Below are 12500 nucleotides of genomic sequence, written 5' to 3'. Positions count from 1 at the left end.
TCTGGCACAAACAAGGAAAAGGATACAAAAAGATAGCAAAGGCACTGAATGTTCCTAGAGATACAGTTGGAAGCATAGTTCGCAAGTTTAAAGCTAAAGGAACTGTGGCTACACTACCTGGACGTGGCAGAAAGAGGAAGCTATCAATGGCTGCCACCAGATTCCTGAGAAGGCAAGTGATCAAGAACCCTCGAGTGACTGCAAAAGACCTGCAGCAAGACATGGTGGCAGCAGGCACTGAGGTTTCTGTTTCCACAGTTAGGCGCATACTAAACGCTGAAGGTCTCCATGCCCGAACTCCAAGACATACACCACTACTTACCCAAAAGCACAAAAAAAGCCAGCTCCCATATGCTAAAAAACATATGAATAAGCCACAGAAGTTTTGGGATTATATTCTGTGGAGCGAAGTGACCAAAGTGGAACTTTTTGGGCCTATGTATCAGCAGTATGTTAGGGTTAGGGTTAGAGAAGAACACCCTGCCTACAGTGAAGCATGGCGGGGGCTCGGTGTTGCTCTGGGGCTGCTTTGCTTCCTCTGGCACTGGCAACCTTCAGCGTGTAGAGGGAAAGATGGATTCAATAAAATATCAGGAAATTCTAGGAGAAAACGTCATGCCATCAGTGAGGAAGTTGAAACTTGGTCGTCGTTGGACCTTCAAACAGGACAATGATCCCAAGCATACCTCAAAGTCCACCAACGCTTGGTTTCAGAATAAGTCCTGTAAGATTCTAGAGTGGCCATCACAGTCGCCTGGCTTGAACCCCATTGAAAATCTCTGGTGGGACTTGAAGAAGGCAGTTGCAGCACGCAGACCCAAGAATATTAGAGAAATGGAGCAAATCGGCCATGAGGAATGGGCTAAGATTCTTCAGGAACGCTGCCAAAGGCTGGTGTCTGGCTACGCATCACGTTTGCAGCAGGTCATAACAGAAAAAGGGTGCTCTACGAAGTACTAAAGATGATTGTCATAACAGGGTTGAATAATTTTGAGACTGCAGCAGGCATTAAAAGTGGCATTTTGTGTTGAACTTAGAGAAACCACTGATATTATTAGTTGTGTTGAGCTATGTCAATTGTGCTTTTTTGATTTGTTCATTGCAAGCAGCTAAAAGTTTGCAAATTTAGCCAATAAACCTAATTTGAAATGGGGTTGAATAATTTTGATTGCAACTGTATATATTATAAACTATTATACTTTAAGTTTTATAAACATATACTCTGATTCATGTGAGCAGAGACAAGGAAACCAAGGGTTAGGGGTCAACGGATCCAGTGGAGCAGGGCACACACACACACCCACATTAAGGGTCAAGGTGTGCCCCCCTCCACTCCCCTCACATTACTTCATGGTGGTTCATCCGTGGTATATTCATCCTGAATACACGGAGAGGAACCGTGACAGATCTTTCACATTAGATAGAGGAGTGTATGAACGACCCCTGGAATTCTGAATGTTTGATCAGACATTGGTTTTAATACTAGAGTTAACAGATTACAGGACAACACATCCCATTGCAGAGACAGGAACAATCCATCCTCACTAAAAACACTTTTTTAAATTGGTTTAAATCCTAATTATCAGGTCACCTCGTTTTGAGGTTGGTTAGTCTAAATATACACATAAGTATACATATATATATATATATTTCATATTTTATTCTATATATACATATTTTGTTAGATTTCTGTACTTCACTAGAATGGACATCATGACATTGATGACGTTACGTATTAAAAAAAAAATTTGTTTTCCTTTAAATAACACGTTTATCATTTTCACTTTGTTCAATTTGAGTTTGAAGGTTTCCTGATTTATTATTTGGGTCAAACTCCGTCCAAAGTTTTTGTCTGCAGACATTGAATACGAGAGCCAACATTATGGGATGGATTTGAGTTCTTTCTGTAGAAGCACAGAATAAAACAGAAGAAAATACTCACAACAAACTGACTTTGTTAAAAATTCATTCATTTAGAAGAGCCAATCACAATCAAGTATTTAACTGAACCATGATGTCAAATATATTCAACATTTATATCTGCATACATTACCCATAATGCAACTAGTGTTGGTTGTTATGCTAATAGCCGTAATGTTTACAGATTATAATGAAAGGTTTATAATTATTATTGGTTGTTATGGATTGAGCTCAGAGCTTTTTTTTAGGGTTTCACCTGACGTCTTCTTCTCCTTCGAGCCTTTATTGTTTGGAATTGAACTTGAATGATGAATTATTGCCACCTGCTGGACACGTGACATCTGTAGATTGTGCGAGTATGAAGAAGCTCTCCCAGAGATGGAAACTGACAATTATACTGAATTCCAGTATTAATGGGAGGTTTAAATGATTATTATGATTACCATTATTATTGTTACTAAACAAACAGACGCGATTTAAAGCAGCTGATCCAGAATTATTTCATACACCCCCACCACCGTGTGTGTGTGTGTGTGTGTGTGTGTGTGTGTGGGCGGGGTCTGTGGCAGCAGAAGGCTCATTGTCTGAGGAGGCAGAGGGAGAGAGGGAGGAGGAAGGGTTGAGCGAGCTAGACAAAGAGTGCAGCTGTGAGAGAGAGAGGGCGAGCGAGAGACAAAGAGGAGAGGGAGACTCTCGCTTTCTTTCTTGATGTGGGGGAGGAGAGGGGGAGGATTAACCGGCTGATCTGCCACACGCGCTCACACACAACACACACACATTTCCTATAAACACGCACCAACACGGCATCAGGCAGAGCCTTCATCTGGATCAGTATCATCATCATCATCAGCAGCAGCATCATCATCACCATCAGCAGCAGCAGCAGCATCATCATCACCATCAGCAGCAGCAGCAGCAGCAGCGACGGCTGAGACGGCGAGGACAAGAGACAAAGAGAGAGAGGGAAAAACGGTACAACAGCTGACAAGAGACAGACAGACAGACAGACAGGCCTTCAGCAGCTCTTCCGCCTGTCTGTGATGGCCGACCACATGTTCTTGCTGCTGTGTGTCTGCTGAGAGTGTACACGTCTGCAGGTGGGTGTGTTCTGTGTGTGTGTGTGTGTAATTTGTGATGGGGAACGCGGAGAGCATGGAGAGCCAACTGGCTGTGATTCGGTCCAGAGCCGCTCCGGTTCGACTGCCGATGCCCGACCCAGCCGAGCTGGAGGAGAGATTCTCCATAGCACTGGTAAGTATACGACACACACACACACACACACACACACACACACACACACACACACACACACACACACACACACACAGAGAGACACACAGATACACGAAACACACAAATTCACAACATACACACACACACACACACACACACACACACACACACACACACACACACACACACACACACACACACACACACACACACACACACACACACACACACACACACACACACACACAAAACACAGATAAACAACAGACAACCCTAACCCATAAATGTTAAAGACATGCTAACATATTAGCATGCTAACATTTAGTGGTGGTTGGCTAATGGGATTGTTCGTAGTTCAGTATGTGTAGTGATAAATAAAAGGGGGGTGTTGGGTGTTCTGGTTGTTCTAGTTGCAGGTTTTTGGTTGTTCTAGTTGGAGGTAGTTCTGGTTGCAGGTTGTTCTGGTTGCAGGTTGTTCTAGTTGCAGGTTGTTCTAGTTGGAGGTAGTTCTGGTTGCAGGTTGTTCTGGTTGCAGGTTGTTCTAGTTGCAGGTAGTTGGTTTTACAGATTTATGATGAAATGCTATTTTTGCAGAATTCCATGAACCTGCCACCTGACAAGGTGCGTCTGCTACGTTCCTATGACAACGAGAAGAAGTGGGAGCTGATCTGTGATCAGGTATAAAGTTAACCCTTTTCTTAACCCTGAAGTCCAGGACAAAGACTTTACTTCTATCAAGTCACTCGGCTGATAAGAAATTATTTCATTTTAGCAATAAAATTACTTTTCATTCTATAAATCTTTACGTCTATTTTTCATATGAAATTGAAAAATGAAAATGTGAGTCATCTTTACCTGAAGCTTTGAACATCTTCATGTCTTCATGTCGTAACGTGTGTTTGATGCAGGAGAGGTTTCAGGTGAAGAACCCTCCACACACCTACATCCAAAAACTGAGAGGCTTCCTGGACCCAGCAGTCACACGCAAGGTGAGATGGGAAATGTAGTCTGTAGATTGGTTAGGGTTAGGGTTAGCAACAACAGCAATGATGTCAGTTATATCATACGTTTCAGTTTTTACAACTTTTAAAAAAATATTATTGGTCTTTCTGCCTCCCCGTCTGTTTGCAGAAGTTCAGAAGAAGAGTTCAGGAGTCGACTCAGATGCTCAGAGAGCTCGAAATTTCTCTACGCACAAACCATATCGGGTACCTGTCTATCTGACCAACTGTCTCTCACTCTCTGTTTCTATGTCTGATTAACTGTACTTCTCTCTCTCTCTCTCTCTCTAGTCAATTCAATTCAGAAAGCTTTATTGGCATGAATGTTACATAAACAATACAATATCAACTGTAATCAACGATGTAGCATGTAGGTACAGGACTGACTTTACCTGTCTCTCTCTCTCTCTCTCTCTCTCTCTCTCTCTCTCTCTCTCTCTGTAGGTGGGTCAGAGAGTTTTTGAATGAGGAGAATCGAGGTCTCGATGTTCTTGTTGAGTACTTGTCCTTTGCTCAGTACGCTGTTACGTAAGTCAACACACACACACGTTATTTAGTCATCCTAAATCCATGTCATATAGAGTGTCAGTGTTGACCTGTTTGTGTGTTCAGGTTTGATGGTGAGCAGTCGGAGGACCGAGGGGATGTCTCGTCCATCGACTCTCCCTGGAGTCGGTCCATAGAGGATCTCCATGGTGACTGCAGCCTCCCCTCCCCCTCCTCATCTGTGCCCAGAGCTGCTCGACACTCTATCAGGTAACACAGGGAATAAAAGAGAAACATTCAGCTGCTTAAAGTCCACAGTGTCATGTTGTTTCTGTGTTTGTAGTTCCACTCTGGTGACTCGATCCAACACTCTGCCAAGTCGTCGAACTCTGAAGAATTCACGACTCGTCTGTAAGAAAGACGATGTTCATGTTTGTGTCATGTGTCTGAGGGCCATTATGAACTACCAGGTAACACACTTGATCCATTATCACACACACACAAATATCATTTGTCTAACAGTAATCCACGCTATGATGACATTATTTGAAGCGTTTAGATTTGATCTGTCTTTGTTCTTCCTCAGTATGGATTCAACATGGTGATGTCACATCCACATGCTGTCAACGAAATCGCCCTCAGCCTCAACAACAGGAACCCCAGGTCAGTTCGACAACACAAACTACACAAACTACAGTAAACACAACTACACGAACAACAGCTACACTAACTACAGTAAACACAACAACACAAATTACAGCTACATAAACTACACAAACTACAGTAAACACAACTACACAAACTACAGTAAACACAACAACACAAACTACAGTAAACACAACAACACAAACTACAGCTACACAAACTACAGTAAACACAACAACACAAATTACAGTAAACACAACTACACAAACTACAGTAAACACAACAACACAAACTACAGCTACACAAACTACAGTAAACACAACTACACAAACTACAGTAAACACAACAACACAAACTACAGCTACACAAACTACAGTAAACACAACTACACAAACTACAGTAAACACAACAACACAAACTACAGCTACACAAACTACAGTAAACACAACTACACAAACTACAGTAAACACAACTACACAAACTACAGTAAACACAACAACACAAACTACAGCTACACAAACTACAGTAAACACAACACAAACTACAGTAAACACAACTACACAAACTACAGTAAACACAACAACACAAACTACAGCTACACAAACTACAGTAAACACAACAACACAAACTACAGCTACACAAACTACAGTAAACACAACTACACAAACTACAGTAAACACAACAACACAAACTACAGCTACACAAACTACAGTAAACACAACTACACAAACTACAGTAAACACAACTACACAAACTACAGTAAACACAACACAAACTACAGCTACACAAACTACAGTAAACACAACTACACAAACTACAGTAAACACAACAACACAAACTACAGCTACACAAACTACAGTAAACACAACTACACAAACTACAGTAAACACAACAACACAAACTACAGCTACACAAACTACAGTAAACACAACTACACAAACTACAGTAAACACAACAACACAAACTACAGTAAACACAAACTACAGTAAACACAACTACACAAACTACAGTAAACACAACAACACAAACTACAGCTACACAAACTACAGTAAACACAACACAAACTACAGTAAACACAACTACACAAACTACAGTAAACACAACAACACAAACTACAGCTACACAAACTACAGTAAACACAACAACACAAACTACAGCTACACAAACTACAGTAAACACAACTACACAAATTACAGCTACACAAACTACAGTAAACACAACAACACAAACTACAGTAAACACAACAACACAAACTACAGCTACACAAACTACAGTAAACACAACAACACAAACTACAGCTACACAAACTACAGTAAACACAACTACACAAATTACAGCTACATAAACTACACAAACTACAGTACTACCCCCCTCATAATGGTAGGGGAAACACTGTTAAAACATTTTAATATTAAATCACAAATTACTTCTTAAACCAGCCGAAAACTACAAACTACACATGTGGATACACTACTAAACAAACTGTCTGTCTGTATGTCTGTCTGTCCCTCAGGACGAAGGCTCTGGTGTTGGAGTTGTTGGCAGCGGTGTGTTTGGTCAGAGGAGGACACGAGATCATCCTGTCGGCATTTGACAACTTTAAGACTGTAAACACACACACACACACACACACACACACACACACACACAGATTGATTGATGATTGATTGACAGATTAATTGACTGACAGATTGATAGATTGATTGATTGACAGATTGATTGATTGATTGATTGATTGATTGATTGATTGACAGATTGATTGATTGATTGATTGATTGACAGATAGATTGATTGACAGATTGATTGACAGATTGATTGATTGATTGATTGACAGATTGATAGATTGATTGATTGATTGATTGATTGATTGATTGATTGATTGATTGATTGATTGATTGATTGACTGACTGATTGATTGATTGGCAGATGGCTGGATATATTAATTGATGGGTAAATTGACGGATGGATTGATTTGTTGCAGGTGTGTTCAGAGTCGATGCGTTTTGAGAAGTTGATGGAACACTTTAAGAACGAGGACGACAACATCGACTTTCTGGTATTTTTTTCACTCGAGTAATCACTGTAATTATTGTAATTTATACATTTTTTATTTCCTATGCTATGGATTACAGATCAAAGAGCTTTTATCTGCACATGACTCACCTGTGATCAAAGCTTCATTGCAGTGCCATCTTCAGCAGGTGATTGACAAGCTGTTTAAGTGTGTGTTGTTGCCATGGTAACAATCTCTAGGTGGCCTGTATGCAGTTCATTAACATCGTGGTTCACTCAGTGGAGGACATGAACTTCAGAGTCCACCTGCAGTACGACTTCACCAAACTGAACCTGGACGAACACCTGGAGGTAAGCAATGACATCATCACATGACCAGCTGTAAAACATTTATATTACTCATTCAAGTTTGAACTCTTATAACATTTAAATTCAATTCTAATACATTTCACTAAATAAAATTTTAAAATATATTAAATTATATTATTCTTATGTAAACATTTCAGAACATGATCTCATATTGACAAACACAATTCAATCTACCTGCCTGTCCCAGTGTAAACCTGTCTGTCTGTCTCTCTGCAGAGGTTGAAGCACACAGAGAGTGACAGGCTGCAGGTGCAGATTCAGGCGTACCTGGACAACGTGTTTGACGTGGGTACGCTGCTGGAGGACGCAGAAACAAAGACGGCAGCTTTAGAACGAGTGGAGGAACTGGAGGAGAGTCTGAGCACGGTAAGACAGACAGGTACACACGCAGTTATTATACAGATGGGTACACAGTAGGACAGCAGACAGACAGGTGTCTATCTGCTTTAATGACCTGTCTTTCTCTCTCCGTCTCCAGATGTCAGAGCGCCTCCTTGACGTGGAGAATGAAGCGATGCTGAAGATCGTGGAACTGGAGAAACAGCTGATGCAAACCAACAAGGAGCTGGACCACGTCAGGGTCGGTTGGGTTACTATGGAAACAACACATGGAGTCAAATACTGTTTATGTGGACATAAATAATGAAAAGGCATATTTGCTGAGATGTTGTGAGGTCTCTTTAAGTGCTACGTTTTGTCTTACCTTTCATGTCCTCTTTTTTGCAGGATGTGTACGCCAGTGCCAACTCTCAGGTGCACACCTTGCGGCGAATGGTTCGGGAGAAGGACCAGACGATCCGGCGTCAGAGTCGTCTGGAGCGTCAGGCTCAGGAGGCGCAGCAGGCGGGAGGACCTGGGGCTCCTCAACCACAAAGAGGGGAGGGGGATGGGGGAGTGGGTGACTCCGCCTCCCCCTCCCCTCCACCCTGCCCTAACCTGTCCCCCAGGTGAGACACATCAGTATACAGTACCTGCTCAGAAGTCACTTTCAAAGACTAGCTGGAGCATTAGCATTAGATTAGCAACTAAAGAAACAACACAACAAACAAAAACACATTAAATGTTCTCAGATTACCAAATCCACACATGAAACATGCTCACAGTCTTCTTTTTGTGTACATTTTATGTGTTTGATTGGTTGCAGTCTTCTTATTATTAAAAGCTTCTTAATTCATAAATTAAAATACGAGTAAACAAGATGGAGGGTTATTTCAGTAACTCATGAGTCACTGATGTGTTGATTGATTACCTGATTGGTTCCAACAGTCCTGAGACAGTAGCCTATCACAGCCTTGGAACAGGCATAGGCGGCGCTCCAGGGATGCCAGCACCACCCCCTCCCCCTCCTCCACCCCCAATGCCAGGCACTGGTGAGTTTCAGCTCGACCAATCAGATGCTGCTGTCAATATTTGATCCTAAACTTCCAGAAAAAAACCTTATTAAGTAATTACAGCCCGTTTCCCCTCTTCTTCTTGTTTTTTGAAGTGTCTATCGGGTCATACCCAGCATTACCCCCCCCCGCTCCTCCTCCTCCCCCTCCTCCCCCTCCTCCCCCCTGTCGGACCAGTGAGCTCTCCTCCAACATCCCCATGCCACCCCCTCCTCCCCCTGTGGCCCCCCCTCTTCCGGGTACTGGGGGGTCACCAACGGTCATCTTTAACTCAGGACTCGCAGGTGAGATCAAATAAGTTGTTTGAATGCTGCGTTTAGGAGCTGTAGGAAATATGAGACCTACAGAGACAAAAAAACATTAATTAACAGTTAATAAATAAAAGCATAAAAAACACCCAGGTGTGTGTCACATCACAGCCAATCAGAATCTCCTACTCTGTTGTCATGGTGATGTGGGATGAAACTTTAAAGAGCTGCTCTTAACTGTTTTTTCCTTCTCTCTTTGTGCTAACAGAGGGACCACTCAAGTTATTCTGTACGTGTACAAATCCTTCTTCATCATCACTATCATCACTATCACTATCATCATCACTATCGCTATCACAATCTTCATCATCACTATCATCATCATCATCATCACTATCATCATCACTATCACCATCTTCATCATCACTATCATCATCACCACTATCACCATCTTCATCATCACTATCATCATCACCACCACCATCTTCATCATCACTATCATCATCACCACCATCTTCATCATCACTATCATCATCACCACCATCATCATCATCATCACCATCATCACCACCATCATCATCACCATCATCACCACCATCATCACTATCACCATCACCACCACCACCATCATCATCACCATCATCATCATCATCACCATCATCACTATCACCATCATCACCACCATCATCACCATCACCATCACCACCATCATCATCACCATCATCATCATCATCTTCATCATCACCACCATCATCATCATCATCACCATCTTCATCATCATCTTCATCATCACCACCATCACCATCATCATCATCACCATCATCATCATCATCATCACTATCACCATCACCACCACCACCATCATCACCATCATCATCACCATCATCACCACCATCATCATCACCATCATCATCATCATCATCACCATCATCACCATCATCATCATCATCATCACTATCACCACCACCACCATCACCATCATCATCACCATCATCATCACCATCATCACCACCATCATCATCACCATCATCACCACCATCATCATCACCATCATCACTATCACCATCACCATCATCATCATCACCATCATCACCATCATCATCATCATCACCATCATCACTATCACCACCACCACCATCACCATCATCATCACCATCATCATCATCACCATCACCATCACCATCATCATCATCACCATCATCACCATCATCATCATCACCATCATCACTATCACCACCACCACCACCATCACCATCATCATCACCATCATCATCACCATCATCACCACCATCATCATCACCATCATCACTATCACCATCATCATCACCATCATCACCATCATCATCATCATCTTCATCATCACCACCATCACCATCATCATCACCATCATCACCACTAACCCCATCACTATCACCATCTATCATCTTCATTATCACCATAAGCACACATTTTTCTTCATCTAATTATTGTGATCGGTAAATGTTTTAATTGTTCTTAATATCGTCGTAACCCCGATGATATATGATGTGTCTTTTCACCTGTGTGTCTGCTCACCTGTATGTCTGTTCACCTGTCTGTCTGCTCACCTGTGTGTCTCTGTCGAGCAGCGGTGAAGATAAAGAAGCCGATCCAGACAAAGTTCCGGTTGCCGGTTCTGAACTGGGTCGCTCTGAAGCCGAGTCAGATCAACGGGACAGTTTTCAACGACATTGACGACGAGGCCATCCTGCAGGTACAAGACTCACTTTAAACCACCTGTCTGTCTCTCATCTGTTTGTCTGCTTACCTGTGTGTCTCTCACCTGTCTGTCTGTCAGGACCTGGACGTGGAGGGTTTTGAGGAGCTGTTTAAGACAAAGGCTCAGGGTCCAGCACTGGACCTGACTCTGTCCCGACAGAAACTTCCACAGAAAGTGGCTTCCATTTCTCTGCTGGAAGCGAACCGAGCCAAAAACCTCGCCATCACCCTACGGAAGGCTGGCCAGGGACCAGAGATCATCTGTCGGGCCATCCACACGTAGGTCCACCAGAAACCCCAGAAACACTCAGACCAGAGTCAGACCAGTAACAATCAGACCAGAGTCAGACCAGAGTCAGACCAGTAACACTCAGACCAGAGTCAGACCAGAGTCAGACCAGTAACACTCAGACCAGGGTCAGACCAGAGTCAGACCAGAGTCAGACCAGTAACACTCAGACCAGAGTCAGACCAGAGTCAGACCAGAGTCAGACCAGAGTCAGACCAGTAACACTCAGACCAGGGTCAGACCAGAGTCAGACCAGTAACACTCAGACCAGAGTCAGACCAGAGTCAGACCAGTAACACTCAGACCAGGGTCAGACCAGAGTCAGACCAGAGTCAGACCAGTAACACTCAGACCAGAGTCAGACCAGAGTCAGACCAGAGTCAGACCAGTAACACTCAGACCAGAGTCAGACCAGTAACACTCAGACCAGGGTCAGACCAGAGTCAGACCAGTAACACTCAGACCAGAGTCAGACCAGAGTCAGACCAGTAACACTCAGACCAGAGTCAGACCAGAGTCAGACCAGTAACACTCAGACCAGGGTCAGACCAGAGTCAGACCAGAGTCAGATCAGAGTCAGTAACAGTAACCACAGGTGTCAGGTGATCATTTCCCAATGAAGTCCAGCCCATTAGAACCTTGATACATTCCAGTTCAGAACAGGACCAGTGCAGGTTAATCAAGGTGAGTCCAGCAGCAGGTGAGTCTGAGACAGGAAGTAAGGTTCTGGTTTGTGTTTCTGCAGGTTCGACCTGAGGACAGTCCGGGTGGACTTTGTAGAGTGTCTGATGCGTTTCCTGCCGACGGAGGCTGAGGTCAAACTTCTACGGCAATACGAGAGGGACAGAAAACCTGTGGAGGCTCTGAGTGATGAAGACCGCTTCATGATGCAGTTCAGCCGCATCGAAAGACTCAACCAGCGAATGTCCATCATGAACTTCATGGGCAACTTCAGTGACAACGTCCAGATGTTAACGCCGGTAAGACAGACAGGTAAAAAGACAGACAGGTAGAGAGAAGGATGTGACCTAACTCTTCTGTGTCCTTCACAGCAACTTCATGCCATCATCGCTGCTTCAGTTTCCATTAAATCGTCTCAGAAGCTCAAGAAGATCCTGGAGGTCAGTCAGGGTCAGGGTCAGGGTTTACAAACAAATCCTCCTGATAA

At 43.1% G+C, this 12500-nt stretch overlaps 1 protein-coding gene and 1 long non-coding RNA gene across 2 annotated transcripts in view; one reads left to right on the top strand and one right to left on the bottom strand.

The window, feature by feature from the left end:
* Nucleotides 1-3032: 3032 nt before the first annotated feature.
* The window catches only part of fmnl2b (formin-like 2b), a 12693-nt gene continuing 3225 nt past the window's right edge, over nucleotides 3033-12500 (top strand). Inside the window, exons 1-21 of the mRNA XM_061033104.1 lie at nucleotides 3033-3171; nucleotides 3748-3831; nucleotides 4062-4142; nucleotides 4285-4361; nucleotides 4599-4682; nucleotides 4767-4910; nucleotides 4984-5110; nucleotides 5227-5303; nucleotides 6799-6892; nucleotides 7267-7341; nucleotides 7539-7649; nucleotides 7884-8033; nucleotides 8146-8247; nucleotides 8394-8614; nucleotides 8934-9037; nucleotides 9154-9342; nucleotides 9575-9595; nucleotides 10914-11038; nucleotides 11123-11322; nucleotides 12078-12312; nucleotides 12385-12453. Coding sequence (XP_060889087.1) covers nucleotides 3055-3171; nucleotides 3748-3831; nucleotides 4062-4142; nucleotides 4285-4361; nucleotides 4599-4682; nucleotides 4767-4910; nucleotides 4984-5110; nucleotides 5227-5303; nucleotides 6799-6892; nucleotides 7267-7341; nucleotides 7539-7649; nucleotides 7884-8033; nucleotides 8146-8247; nucleotides 8394-8614; nucleotides 8934-9037; nucleotides 9154-9342; nucleotides 9575-9595; nucleotides 10914-11038; nucleotides 11123-11322; nucleotides 12078-12312; nucleotides 12385-12453 — 2487 coding nt within the window. The 5' untranslated portion in view covers nucleotides 3033-3054. The remainder of the gene's footprint in view (nucleotides 3172-3747; nucleotides 3832-4061; nucleotides 4143-4284; nucleotides 4362-4598; nucleotides 4683-4766; nucleotides 4911-4983; nucleotides 5111-5226; nucleotides 5304-6798; nucleotides 6893-7266; nucleotides 7342-7538; nucleotides 7650-7883; nucleotides 8034-8145; nucleotides 8248-8393; nucleotides 8615-8933; nucleotides 9038-9153; nucleotides 9343-9574; nucleotides 9596-10913; nucleotides 11039-11122; nucleotides 11323-12077; nucleotides 12313-12384; nucleotides 12454-12500) is intronic.
* Nucleotides 3072-8469, bottom strand: LOC132959862 (uncharacterized). The gene is made up of 6 exons (XR_009667124.1): nucleotides 8371-8469; nucleotides 8122-8260; nucleotides 7842-7964; nucleotides 7449-7643; nucleotides 4009-4903; nucleotides 3072-3791 (listed from the first exon to the last, which is right to left on the bottom strand). It is a non-coding gene; the product is annotated as an uncharacterized LOC132959862 (long non-coding RNA).

This window comes from Labrus mixtus, chromosome 24 (assembly GCF_963584025.1).
Source record: "Labrus mixtus chromosome 24, fLabMix1.1, whole genome shotgun sequence".
Taxonomy (NCBI): domain Eukaryota; kingdom Metazoa; phylum Chordata; class Actinopteri; order Labriformes; family Labridae; genus Labrus; species Labrus mixtus.
This window is presented reverse-complemented; position numbering and strand designations above follow the sequence as displayed.